The sequence below is a fragment of the Oratosquilla oratoria genome, chromosome 13, assembly GCF_046742065.1.
Source record: "Oratosquilla oratoria isolate Oo_2021 chromosome 13, ASM4674206v1, whole genome shotgun sequence".
Classification (NCBI taxonomy): domain Eukaryota; kingdom Metazoa; phylum Arthropoda; class Malacostraca; order Stomatopoda; family Squillidae; genus Oratosquilla; species Oratosquilla oratoria.
This window is the reverse complement of record NC_134789.1, coordinates 32,969,746-32,984,745: the sequence shown is the minus strand read 5'-3', so window position 1 is coordinate 32,984,745 and position 15,000 is coordinate 32,969,746. Positions and strand designations below refer to the sequence as shown.

General features: G+C 39.1%; 1 protein-coding gene across 1 annotated transcript in view; it reads right to left on the bottom strand.

Annotated features, from left to right (window-relative positions):
* The window catches only part of LOC143032210 (uncharacterized), a 458,897-nt gene that overhangs the window by 221,126 nt on the left and 222,771 nt on the right, over positions 1–15,000 (bottom strand). Inside the window, exon 6 of the mRNA XM_076196680.1 lies at positions 11,243–11,332. Within this exon, the coding sequence (XP_076052795.1) occupies positions 11,243–11,332 (90 nt within the window). The remainder of the gene's footprint in view (positions 1–11,242; positions 11,333–15,000) is intronic.

The window sequence follows — 15,000 nt, the reverse complement described above, 5'->3', positions numbered from 1 at the left end:
TACGCGCACACACACGCACACACACACACACACACACACACACACACACTTCACCATTATATTCAGGATTTGACTCTCAAAAATATAAATATCATTATATATGTGTGTGTGTGTGTGTGTGTGTGTGTGTGTGTGTGTGTGTGTGTGTGTGTGCGCGTGCGCGCGCGTGTGTGTTTCTTATCTCCATGTGTGCCACCACTTTCGACCGCGCCACTTTCAGTTCCCGTGTCTCTCCGTAGTTATTGGTTTAATTCTGTTTACTGTTCGCTTCTATGGTATTATATTTCTTCATTCACTTTCCCTCACATCTTCGTAGCAATTTAGTAATGTTTCTTGATTAAACGTAATTTTTCGTCTTCGTTTCTTTCCAATTAATAGTACACTTTGCTTCTGAATTTACAACAAGGACTCCCCGCCTGGGATCCTCAATCCACTCACTAAGTTACTTCTGCTCCGAAGTCACTACCTAATTCATCCAATAATCTTTACTTTTATAAATAAGTGCCTCCCCTTACGGCGTGACTTTTCTCCCATGTACCAATAGCTTTTTTCTCCTCCACCCTTCTCCAATCAGACTGTTACAACGTCTGAAGCAATACTGCTTACACAAGCAATCTCGATATTGAAGGCAGAAATGGCTTAGTTTACATATTGTCACCTCAGCATTAAAATCTGTACCCTAGCGATTGTTTATAAACTTTAAGACGGTGAGCGAGATTATGCAACTCCTTCGCTGCTTATGTTTTATAAACATCCAACACATAAAATGAAATTCTCGCCACCTACCCCTACATCTACCTTACTTATCTACTTTTATCTACCGGCCTCTTACAGTGTGTGTGTGTGTGTGTGTGTGTGTGTGTGTGTGTGTGTGTGTGTGTGTGTGTGCATGTGTTTGTGTACACGCGCGCGCGACATTACACAATCTATTTATCTATTATATCTTTATCAAACTTACCGTAAAAGAAATATAAAACATAATACAGTTTACTAAACGATCAACAACGAACTTCAGGCCGTAAAAATAATTTCAGATCGCAAATAATTTTTACGTGAACACCATCGTATTTCCATTGTCGGAAATGGTATCAACAATATATTGAAAACACATTCCACTTCTACGAATTTCAAAAGTGAAGTGAAAGAGGTTTGTGAGGTGGGTGATAGAAAAAATAAAATAAAATGAAACTAAAGCGCCGAACATTTATTATTATTCAGAGTTTGGTAATATTAATTAAGTTTAGGCGTGCTGCTGCAAAATTAATATAAAACCAACAACAGGGACGTTTTATCAAAATTAGCTCTACATCAACTCACTTATTATCAACGCAATAGACTCGTGGTGTTGGCGACGGGAGCGAGGTTGTGGCAAGTCTCTCTCCTGATGTGGACTGGAAGGTGAAAGACTGTTGGAGGGAGTTATCACACTGGGCTATTTTTCCTCCAACCTCCGATTAATCGGCGGTACCGCTCACCTCCAGATCTTTTTCCGCCGTAAAATCACTATGGCGAAATATTTTGTTTTCTAAACAAAAATACATAGAATGTCATTTGATATGCTGGACGAAAACTATTTTTCCTCCAGTAAATCAGATTCCTCCCCGAAAGCTGCGGACTGGAAATCTGCTCCAACAATCGAAGGAATAATAGTCCAGTGTAATAACACCTTAAGAGATGCCACAATGTTGGAGGAAGCAGCGGTAGCTAACAGCACTGCTGAAGACGGTACTGTTGTCGCTTGCGCTGCAGACGGGGAGGTGAAGGACCCCGGACTGCTCACGAAGAAAGTGAGGTGCTGGAGACTACGCGACGATGGTTTCTTATGTGTTGGAGATGGAAGACCGTGCATTATTGAGGAAAGGGATGGCGACAGCACTGGAGGAGAGGGCACTGGCAATATCTGGGGCAGGGAATACTATCACTGCTGGAGGTGTGACATCCTATAATAAAGCACTAAGAAATATGTCGAGTTGGAGCAGGCCTTGGCGGTGTTGGAAAAGATTTGGGCTCTTACTGATGTCGGGATTCTGATGCCTTTGCGGAAGACAATGGAGGCGATGCCACCTGAAGTATTGAAGACTTTTTATGTTGCTGGAGACAGAAAGAGTGACTGAGGTATTTGAGACCACAGTAAATGAGGAGAGAGCCTGTGTTGATGTAAGGAATGATGGGGCAACAGGTGATGCAAGTGGTGGAGAATCATAAGTGCTGTGGTGACTATGTTGAAGGAATGGGAGTCATGGTACTGTTGGATGCGGGAGAGGACACAACACGGCCACAGGCGAGCCGTGAATAAGAGTGCCAACGGAGGAGAGGGGGGCCATGTTGGAGGAGAGGGAGGCCATGTTGGAGGGAGCAAAAGTGTTGGTGAGGTTGGCATGTGGCTACGGCGATATTATAATAATAATGTTTGTCCTTCATTAATGAAGACGACTATGACTTTGGCTTAACCACTTCCTCAGGCCATGGAGGTGAGCAGAGCGGTCCTAAAGAAGGCTGCTCAGTCACCCAAGGGACTGCCGAACTCCACTGGTGCTACGAGAGATTCCACAGGGATCGGGGTCTCCTTCGAATGAATAGAATAGCCTGAAGACATCAAGCGTTGAAAGTCTCTTGAATATAGGATATTTAGTGAAAGAAATATATAGAAAAAATGGAAAAAGCCAATAAAATACACATGGCGCGTGACACAAGGAAAAGGCTAATGAACATCCGACTTCTGTGCCACCACCAGTGACGGAAATACCGCCAGAGTTAGATGCTTCTGTATGACCAATAAAGATCCCACGAAGAAAAAAAAAACACAAAAAAAAAACGAAAAATGAGAGGTTACCCACAAAGGGAACGAGAGAGAGAGAGAGAGAGAGAAAGAAAGATGGGAGAAGAGAGAGTTGGAGACGGAGAGGAAAAGAGTGGGGAGAGGAGAGAAAGAGGTGGGGGAGGAGAGAGAGGAAGATAGAGAAGTTGAGAGACGGAGAGAGAAGGGGGAAGAGGGCACATACAAAGGAAAAGAGAGAGAGAGAGAGAGAGAGAGAGACAGGGGAAAAGAGAGTGGGAGAGAGAGAAAGAGAAAAGGAAAGAGAGGGGGAGGAGAGAGAGAGAGAGAGAGAAATAAAGACGGGAGAGAGAGAGAAAGAGAGAGAGAGAGAGAGACCGGGGAAAAGGGAGTGGGAGATGGAGAAAGAGGAAAGGAAAAAGAGGGGGAGGAGAGAGAGAGAGAGAGAAATAAAGAAGGGAGAGAGAGAGAGAGAGAGAGAGAGAGAGAGAGAGAGAGAGAGAAAGAGGTAAAGAGACAGCGAGGGAAGGAGAGGAGGAGGAGGGCGGAACATGAACAGTCAGAATCAATGCCATGCTCGGCAGCAGTCCCAAGATATATATATATATATATATATATATATATATACACACACAGCTGACAGCTTCAGAATCAGCGTCAACTACATGAACCGCAACATCAGTATCAATAGAAACACTGGGGAAGTCTTATCTTTCAAGATATTCAGCACATAGTATCCAACATATATATATATAGATATATATATATATATATATATATATATATATATATATATACACACACATGAGCTGACAGCTTCAGAATCAGCGTCAACTACATGAACCGCAACATCAGTATCAATAGAAACACCTGGGGAAGTCTTATATTTCAAGATATTCAGCACATAGTATCCAACATATATATATATATATATATATATATGTATGTATATATATATATATATATATACTGTATATATACATACATTCCAAATTTGATCCTCAGACATGAATGTACCCTTTGTGTATGTATATGTGTGCCTACGTACATGTGAACATAATCATGTACGTGTATTCTACACACTAAAACCGCTGGACCCTGCTTACCTCGCCACATCCTCTCCCATGCCAATATCGCCTCCGTTCTCAATCCATAAAATCTCTCTCATTTCCTCCAGTTCTCCCCACTCGCCCTTGCTTTACATCACACCTCCTCTCTTTACGCCCGCCTCTAACCCACCTCAGCAAACAAACTCCTTTCCCCGGGTCCTCAAACCTTGCAAACGGGTCTATATATTTTTTTCTTTCACTGTTCATGTGAAAAAAAATCTTTCCCTCTCCGTACATACACTCACGCCCTACGGTACACATTTTCTCTACAGGACGCAAACACACATAACGTAAAAGGTGGAGGCGCCTGCGCGCAAACGAGCTTAGCGTTCGGCTACATGAAGGTGCCACGAAAATAAAGTGCGCAAGGAAATGGAAGCGCATGTAAAAACGTCACAGGACCGATTATGCTAAAGAAAACGGTTGTCATGAAAAACAATAACACACACACACACACACACATATTATATATATATATATATATATATATATATACAGTATATATATATATATATATATATATATATATATACAGTATATATATATATATATATATACATATACATATTTGGAAAGAGAGAGATACAGAGAAAGAGTAGTTATTTAGAAGGGGAGAGGAGAAGAGGGACAATGACAGGTGTGCATATATACACATACATACATTATATATATATATATATATATATATATATACAAACAAACACAGAGAGAGAGAGACGGAGATTCAGACTTCAGAGAAATATTGGGCGTGAGCTCCTCAGTATCAGTAGCGCCTCCTAAAGAAAAAGAACAGAAAAAAAAAGGCGGGCAAAAATGAAGGAGGAAGTCGCATCCGGGACGAGGTACCTCTATCTCGAAGTGGGCGTCAACATCTCCTTTTTGCCAGCTTCCGAACTCACCAAGAGCAGTAGTCGGGAACCGCACAAATACTCCCTTTTATAATTCCTACAGCGCAAAATTGCATCTTCACTAACCAACGCTCCTCCCTTTTTTTTTTACTTTTAAGCCAACAACATTCTGGCTGCCAGGAGAAATGTAAACAACGGGTTTTAGTCGTTTGAAGGTGCCGGCAACTCCGCTTATTTACACAACAAATTGTGAAAGGCCCATTTTCTTCCGCTGGCGTTGGGCAAACTCTACATTACTAAATCCACGACCACATTTCACAGTAATTCCTCGGTTTTGACTACAGTTCCCCTCGCTAGGTTTTTTACCAATCTTACACCTATTTTGGTTGTTACTAGGCACCTTTATTCACCTACGGAATAAAACGGTCACTAGGCACCTATATTCACCTCCTGAAATTTTAATTCCACAGAGTTTTGATTAAATATTTCGTACCTTTCGTACCCTCCTCCTGGCATGTTTTGGACTTGTCAGTAGCGATACACGAGACGTCTTTATTCTGTTCTGTCAAGATGTCTCATTTTCCTATGCTTCCTCCACCCCTGTTCCTCTCTGCTGCAGTGCTTTATCGATGTTTTGTTCCCAACTCATTCTTGGCTATATTCAACTAGGGGAAACCTGCCCCGCAGTTAGATGGTCGTGGGACTAAAATTTTGTTGCCCCCTTGTAAGGGGGAAAAAAGCCTTTCGTATATATATGTATGTATTTCGCTCGGCTTTGGAGAAAACAACATTTTTGCTTCTCTATCCATCTAAGGATGAGAGCACTATTTCTTTTACTGATCAATTCAATTGCTTCATGGTCCTATTCTCTTACAAAGGAGAGAAGCGAATTCAATGACACGAACAAAACCCAGTGTCATCTTTAATGATACACACTAACACACACGCAAGTACACACAAATATTTATACGAGAACAGTAATACTCACGGACACACACACACATGCAATATTCATAATAACGTACACACATACTATGTATACACGCAAACACATATGCATAATATGCATTTTATAGATAAATGACAAAAGACTATTTACGTACTCCATGAAACAAGTAAAGCCGTTGAAGTATAGATTCTTAAATCCACTCACAATCTTTTCAATCTTGTTAAAAAATCTGTAAGAGCATTGCTCGCTGTCAACCCAGACAACGGGAACTCAGACCATCCATAAGTGACGCCTTGATATACACAAACAAGAACTTTCTTTTTTCCGCTTCTTTTTCATCACAAAACAAAAGTACATTATGTTGACGCAGTTCAGACAAGAGCGACTGTCTTCACTGTATGCAAAACCACTCAATTATTCTTGCTTTGTCAACACCTGGCACGGGGAAATATTCCACGTTACCTGAACGTATTTCTACTCGTACTTTACTGATATATGCGACTCTACTGACTTCATCCTCACTTATCCTTCTTCATCATACAGACACAAACGCACGCACAAACACACACACACACACACACACACACACACACACATATATATATATATATATATATATATATATATATATATATATATATTTGAAAAAGTTTGTAGCGAAACTAGTCAAGAATAAACTCCCTTGATAGCGCAATCGGTTAAGTCACTAACACTTGTCACGTGCTAGCGCAGGTTCGAGTCCTTGGCTGTACCACGTTTCAATTTCTGCATGTTGGCCTCCTCGAGTTTCAATGCTGATGGCGTAGAATTAAAGTATATTGTGGTTGATAAAAAATGTATATATGTATATATATAAATATATATATATATATATATATATATATATATATAATTTCAGAAAGTTTGTAGCGAATCTAGTCAAGAATAAACTCTGATTAAGACACCAGTCTTTCCTCTTCACACACACACACACACACACACACACACACATACACACACACACATATATATGTATATATATATATATATATATATACATTTAGCGAAACTAGTCAAGAATACATACATACATACATACACACACACACACACACACATATATATATATATATATATATATATATATATATACACATACACATATTGTCGTTAGGGTTATATATTCATTTCAACATCATGTTAAGAGAACTACTATATCACGTTTTGATATATCTCATGTTCTGACATCCCTCCCATTGCAAATACTGAGTGATAAACTATCTTAATGCTATATAACCAGCAAAGGATGATGAGTTGACTTAGGCACTATGCTAAAATTCCACCATAGAATGCTGAAGCTTCAAATATACACACACTACTGTGAATACACAGAACTATTACCATATTTAACAATAAAAAGTCATTACTATTGAGAAGTAAGTTAACGACAAGGAGTATTTAAGGAGGTATATCTCCCTACAGGGGTTATCAAACTGCACTTCCACGGTCTTCACAAGCGCCGACAATCGAGAGTTCGTTTGGGTCAAAAACGACTTCGGTTGCAATATTTTATTTTTCAAATCTCCAAATATCAAGTCATCTTTCCGTCATACATAGCAAAACTGAATGATGAACTAAGAAATTGTAAACCTATACAAATGTGTGTATTTTCTAGTTGACGTTGTAATAGAAATTTTTGTTCAAGATGATAGTAAACTGATAAACTCAAAATTAACATGTTCCCTGGATACGTCTCTAACATTCACTATACACCATTTCTCCAGTGATTGGTGAAGCCCAGGACGTTCTTTCAATACAGTGTGACATGTTAATCCAGCAAACAATAAATTAAGGAGAGAGAGAGAGAGAGAGAGAGAGAGAGAGAGAGAGAGAGAGAGAGAGAGAGAGAAAAATTATTTTAAACAAAACCATCATATTTCGAGATGTCCCAATAGAATGGAAGCTAGCTAACGTTACTACCATATTAAAAAAAGATGACAAAAAGAAACCAAATAACTACAGCCCTATAAGCTTGACTTCAATCGTAGGAAAAATGATGGAAAATAACTGTTTGATAAATGCTAGCCAGCATGGATTCAGACAGAAACATTCTTGCCTGACTAACTTAATCGAATTCTACAACACAGGCATCTCGAATTATGACAAAAGAAACGATATAGATTTAATATATCTAGACTTTGCTAAAGCTTTTGATACCGTCCCCCACGAAAGACTACTTACTAAATTAGTTTCACACGGAATAAGTGGTAGCCTATTAAGTTGGACTAGTAATTGGTTAAACGATCGAAAACAGTTATTCTAAATGGTAAAATTTCTAGATGGAAAAATGTTACTAGTGGAGTTCCTCAGGGTTTCGTTCTTGGGCCACTTCTATTCATAGTATATATAAATGATATACACCACGGACTGAAATCTGTCTCCAAATTTGCTGATGATACAAAACTATGTGGAATGGCAAATTATCACTTAAACCAATTATATATTCAAGAATATTTAGACAAACTACAGTAATGGTATGAAGAGTGGCTAATGAAAATAAACACAAATAAATGTAAGATTATGCACATAGATAAAAATAAAAGTACGATTACAAGTTATTTGGAGATTCGTTAACTAAAATGGATAGTGAAAAGGATCTCGGCGTTATTATCAATAACGATCTCAAATCACCTAAGCATTGTATTTCAGCCTCTGAGAAAGTAAATAAGATTCTAAGACTGACGGCGCGATCTTTGGACTTGAAAAGTCCATCTCTCATTAACAAGCTGTATAAATCGTTAGTTTGTTAGTATGGTCACTGAACCTCATTAAAGACATTGACAGATTGGAAAAAGTACAACGGCGAGCCACAGAACTGATTCCAAATATCAAAAGTAAATCATACTAAAATCAACTAAAACATAAGAATCTATTTTCCCTAAAACAGCGTAGACTCAGAGAGGTGACTTGATACGGGTCTTTAAGATTCTAAAGGGAATTGACATCAAAAGTGACAAAACTCTCACACTGAATGAGAATCAGAGGGGAAATAATGGCCTCGAACTGTCATGAAATGGATTAAATTTGGAAGTGGGTAGAAAAAACTTCGCCAACCGTATAGTTAATGAATGGAATTCAATTCCTGCAGAGGCAGTACAATGTAGTTCAGTTCGAAGCTTTAAGATTCGTTTAGATAAGCACCTAAACAAGATGCTGTAATGTTTGTCATTTATTTTATATTATTTGATTATTTGTTTGCTAGTATTTGTCTGTTTATTATCATTTATTTGATTAATATTATTTCTCTGTCCATTTATTATTATTTACTATTTACCTGTTTGTTATTATTTAACTGCACCTATTTGTTTTATTTATTATTATTTAAACGCACATATGTATATATTGTATATATATATTATATATATATATTATATATATATATATTACATATATTTATATATATATATATCTTTTTTTTTTTTTTTTTTTTTATCACTATTGTGATTTTTTCGCATCCGACCTGGTTATGGACCACAAGGTCTCCTGTCGGCATGCTCCTCTTTTGTAATCCTTCGAAAGAAAGAAAGAAAGAGAGAGAGAGAGAGAGAGAGAGAGAGAGAGAGAGAGAGAGAGAGAGAGAGAGAGAGAGAGAGAGAGAGAGGAGAGAGAGGTGTTCCCACTATACTTGTACACAATGAAAAATCAAATTCACCATATATTATCCTGCAAAAAAAACATAGTTTATAGCTTCGCTGCGCACGAGCAGTTAAACAAATACCTACACTGTCCTTATATTACACCAGCACTTTGCCAAACATGTATACAAAAACCATCCGTCCCCTTCACCCTACACAAAACACGCACGGGCCTCTTTTTCAACCCCTTCCCTAAGACAAGCACTGGTACGCACACACGCACACACACACACACACACACACACACACACACACACACACACACAACGCACTTACACACGAACACACAAAACACCTACACAACTTTTATCCCAATGTCCCCATAACACTAAAAGGAACGGTTACATTATCCCTTGAAAGCATGGAACGGCAGTCAAGGAAACAGAGGAGCATCGTCAAGCCATTCATAATGGCAAAGTCTCACTAATCTTTCTGTCAGGAAGTCCTTCATGCATTAATCCGATGGAATGCCTGAGATCCGTCACCCAGTCACTCTGATTAGGGGTAAGGGAGGCACTGCTAGTCCAATGAAACCAATGGAGTCCAATGGAGTCTTGGGTCAGTCATCCAGAGGGTTTGGTCGGGAGTTCAACATGCACTATGAATCGCATGGAAAGAACGATGGGGAAGGGAGAGGGGAGGGAGGGGGAAGGAAGGGGAAAGTGAAATGGAAAGGGTGATGGGGAGGGGGCGGGAGGGGAAATGGAGGGGAAAGTGAAATGGAAAGGGTGATGGGGAGGGGAGGGGAGGGGAGGGGAGGGGAGGGGAGGCGGTAGGGGGGGTCCACGTCCCCTCCACTCCGCCGAGTAATGGGCTCTCCAGTCGCCTACAAAGAATCAGCTTCGTCGCCATGTGTATCGTGAATGCACCAGCAGAGGAGGAGATAGGGCCTGATGGGACAAAATGGAAAGAGACGAAGGTGGAGACGAGGAAAAGATGAGATGGGGCTGGGAAGGAAAAGCGGACGGGGAAAGAGAGGGTGGGGAAGGGGCTGGAAGAAGAGGGTGGATAGGACGAGGACAGGGAGAAGGTAGGTGCGACAAAAGTTCCAGTGCGGGGACAGACAGGAGCGATTAGAGGATGTAAGAAACGTCAATTTAAAAAGAAATTAAAATGGCATTAAAGTAAATATTGATAAAGATAGGTAGAACGCTAGAGATACACAAAGAAAGTATCATATGTATGTGTGATTGTGTATGTGTGTGTGTATGTATGTGTGTGTGTGTGCGTGCGCGTGTTCATGCACACAGCCACTCGTGGGTGTGTGCAGATGCGCCGAATGTGCCTACATTCACTTACATGAACATGTATGTGCACGTGTATATGATTTTTGTGTACACAGCAACTGCAGCAGATATATCTGTGTGTATAGGAATATATCTAAGATAGATAAAATGGACAAGTAAGATATGACCTATGTACACCTAAATTTATGCAAACACACACATACACAACACACATACAAACACACACACACCATCTACAGTAGATTCAATTATCTAAACATCTGTGTCATTTTTCATGAAGATCCGATAAACCACTTTGGCTTTAACATACAGGTTTTGACAAAACAAACTACATTCTGGGCGAAATGTTATCAAACTTTCAAAACGGGCTTCTTTGATGAGATAATATTTCCTTCCTTTATCATAAAAGAGAGAGATAGCCCCATTGAAGACAGACGACGACAACAAAAACAACGACAAAAATATGACCGACGACAAAAATTACAAAAAAAGAAAAAAAAAAAAAAAAAAAAAAAAAGCGACGACGACACTACCGACAGTAACAATTACAACAACAGCAGGACCATCAACAAGGAGAAGGAAAACTCGCTCGCTGCTCTACAACGAGCCAGCAAAGAGCATTAGACTCTAAGTACTCACCTGACATCCTTGTAGGCAGTTCTCTTCAGCTCCTTGATGATCTGCGCAATCTGCTTGTGAGTGCGCGTCCCAAAGAAGATCTTGGGGGTCCTGTAAAAGTAAAATGAAAAATCCCATAAGTCAATCCGGCACTGTAAATAAACAAAACAATAAATAAAAAATAAATAAATAAAAATAGTCATGCTGGACAATGCAGTAAAGCGGCACGAAGAATGAATTATGTAGAAATATACGAAAACCCGTTAGAGACTATGGTGGAATTATAGACAGAAAAAAACCCCTTAAAACTGACTTCATATAATTTCCTTAAATCAGAGGAAGCAGCCAAAATAAAAATGGTTTGATGGTCAGTCAAGATAGATCCACTGATATGAAGAAAATAAAACATATTAATATGTCGTGGGAAACCCTCTCCCAACGATGAAAGCCTTTATAGATTTATTCAGGCTAACCGCGTGCCAAAGGACTCAGTCACTCACACACACACACACACACACACACACACGCACACACATATATACACACAGAATTATATAAGAAAAACAGAGAATGCAAAAAGAGACAACCAAGATGATCCCTGGTCTAAATGACAAGATACATGAGAAAAGATTGAAAAATAAAATAAAGTAAAATCATACTAATAAATACAATAAAATAAAATAATAATAATGATAATAATTTTTTCTTCGTGAGGGGATGGAGAGGGGGGTCACCGATTAAGTGAAGCGGGCTTGCTGTGGACGTGTTGTGTCTTGCTGCATTGCTTCTGAACCAGTGCAGTGGGCGGAACAGGGATCACCTACCATACATGAGGAATTAAGATGAGAGGGAGGGTGGAAAGGTGGTGGATGGGAGTGGAATGGGTGGGAATGAAATGGGTGTGAGTGGATGTATTTTGACTTTGGATACCTCTCTTGGTACATAGATAGATAGGGATCTCTTATATTGGAGGAGCGAAGGAGAAGCGAGATGATAACTATATCTAAACTGGAGAATAGAGATTGTTGACACTATTCTTTATCTATTATTAATATTAGTAGTAGTAGTAGTAGTAGTAGTAGTAGTAGTAGTAGTAGTAGTAGTAGTAGTAGTAGTAGTAGTAGTAGTAGTAGTAGTAGTAGTAGTAGTAGTACGAGAAGAAAGACCGACAAAAATTTACAGTAAAAAACTGATAATGCACCTTGGTGTCTTCAAGAGGCAAAATCGAAGTTGATCGTGCCAAAGCGGCATCCAGGAGGGAATAACCACGAATAAAATGCACTTTCCAAGTTGGCAAAAGAATATTGAGAAAAATGATTAAATCTAGTATTCATTGTCGGACTTAATACATTAATAAATGAGCTTGGATGGAGAAGAGGAGCTACTAAGACTTCTTCAACTTTTCACCCCATCACTCACTTTTTTGTTATTTATAGATGCAAACACTATTCAGTAATCACTTCACCTCCTATCATTTGAATTTTGAATCCACTATGCGACATATTCTTGTTATAGATTAAAATCCTAGTGAAAAAAAAATCAAAAACATACAAATACATCCGCCTCTAATAAAAAAAGATAAAAAAAAAGTAAAAAGAAAAAGAAAGAAAGAAAAGAAGAAAATATGAAACGGTATTGGAATCGATTTTATCACCATACTGATGGTTTTGCTTTGGTGACGGCACACCAGACATTTGTTGCTAGCATGCTACTTACTTTTGCTATTTCGTTTAAGAAGAAACTACTTCGGTTACGATCTTTTGTTTTTCAAATTTCCAATGATCAAATGATGAACCAAGAGCTATGAATGTTAGACACATTGTTGACATTTTCTCACGGAAGTCTAGAATATTGTAACCAAATTCGTTTCTACTCAAACGAGGTAGCAAAAGCAAGTAGCAAGCTAACCTAGTGTGCCGCCACCTCTTAGTTGTCCCATGTGCAATAACCTCTTATTTCCTTTCGAATTTCATCCATACAATAGCTATTTTTCCTTCACAGTAGGAGGCTCACCATTAAAAAAAAAGGGGCTTCAAAGCTATACATAAATAAGCATGATAGAGTATTCTTTCCTATGTTTGCAACAAGTAAAAAAACATGGTAAATTAAGTATTATATCTGCGTCAAAAATATGTAAAGGAGGAAAGAAGCTTTCATATATTTGACGTACACTTATGTATCAAAACTTGCCAGAATATATGAATGTATATATACTCACAGTTTGCCAAACCATCGTATCTATCCTTATCGGAGATTTACCAAGACCAATTAGGAATGCATAGAGTAAATGTATATACACACACATGCATACATACATACATACGTGTGTGTGTGTGTGTGTGTGTGTGTGTGTGTGTGTGTGTGTGTGTGTGTGTGCGCGTGAGCGCATTGGTTACCACTAAGGAAAAAGAAACATGAAATGTGTAATTCACATCTTCAAGGGAGATAAAGATAAAAAGGTACAAAGTGTATGTGTGTGTGTGTGTGTGTGTGTGTGTGTGTGTGTGTGTGTGTGTGTGTGTGTGTGTGTGTGTGTGTGTGTGTGTGTGTGTGTGTTCTACTTTAAAGTTAAAATCTCTACTCATACAGGAATATTATTTTTGTACTACTGCTCACCCTCCCTCACCCTTGAACATGTTCTTCATCACTTCGATAACAGAAAAATGCTACCACCGTGATCCCCAACTTTGTTCTTTTCTCTTCCAAAAAGTTAAGACATGAGGGTGTCTGTGAGAACTCCAACCAGAACTCTTAATTGAGTCATTACACGTTCGTAGATGCGGTACGGATAAGAGTAAATGGGAAGAAATTGGTGGTATGTTTGTGACAAGAAAGATGGATGTATTAGCGTTGAATGAATCTAAACTGAAAGGGAAGGGTGGGTTGGTGTTTCGTAGCGAGGAGGGCAGGGTGTCAGGAGTGATGACGGGGCGAGGGAAGGAGTGGCAATGCCTTAGGTCAATGATGATAAAGGTCACAGCGAGGAGTGGAGAGAAATGTCTTTGGGAGTAACATGGACGATGAAACATAAGGACCTGGTTGCGAGAAAAGCGAAGAAAGGGAGGCATTTTGGGCTGACTCAAATTAATATGTAGAGACTTGGTAAGAATATATAGTGGTGTTGGGGTTCTCAATGCTAGAATAGATGAGTCGACAGATGGAGTAGTACGGAGGTACGGAGTGCCTAGTACGAAGTACAGTGGAAATATTGTTAGAAATGTGTTTATAAAGGGAGGTCATGATTAACACTAAGGAGATAGGCAACCCTAAGTATACGTGAGACAGGAAAGAGATAAACGTGAAAGAAGAAAGATGGATGAAACTTAACACGGCCAGGAGGGACTTATTCTTGCCTGTTCTGTGATTTCTTGAAATGGATGTGGGGGAGAGGTCGCCATGTTATGAAGCAGCGGGGGCAAACCATCTTCAGTTATCGGACCCTTCAATGAAGGTGCTGTGTCCTACTACATTGCTTCCGGCCAGAACAGTGGGTGGGAAACGTCTTTTGATTAGTGGCCTCATCATAAAATATCTTTAACCATTTCACAGTAAGTAATCATTCCTGACATGATTACAAACGTCTCGAGTTATCAAGAATAAAAATACTAAAGCATGCCACCATATTGAAAAAAATAAATAAATAAATAAGACTTACCCAAACAAGGTCCCCGGTGGCAATAAAACAACGATAAATAAAATATGGGAAAAGAAGTAAAAAGATATATCGCCTCTACATCATCAAACCTATGATGAGAACAAACAAAATGTGCTCCTAAGAA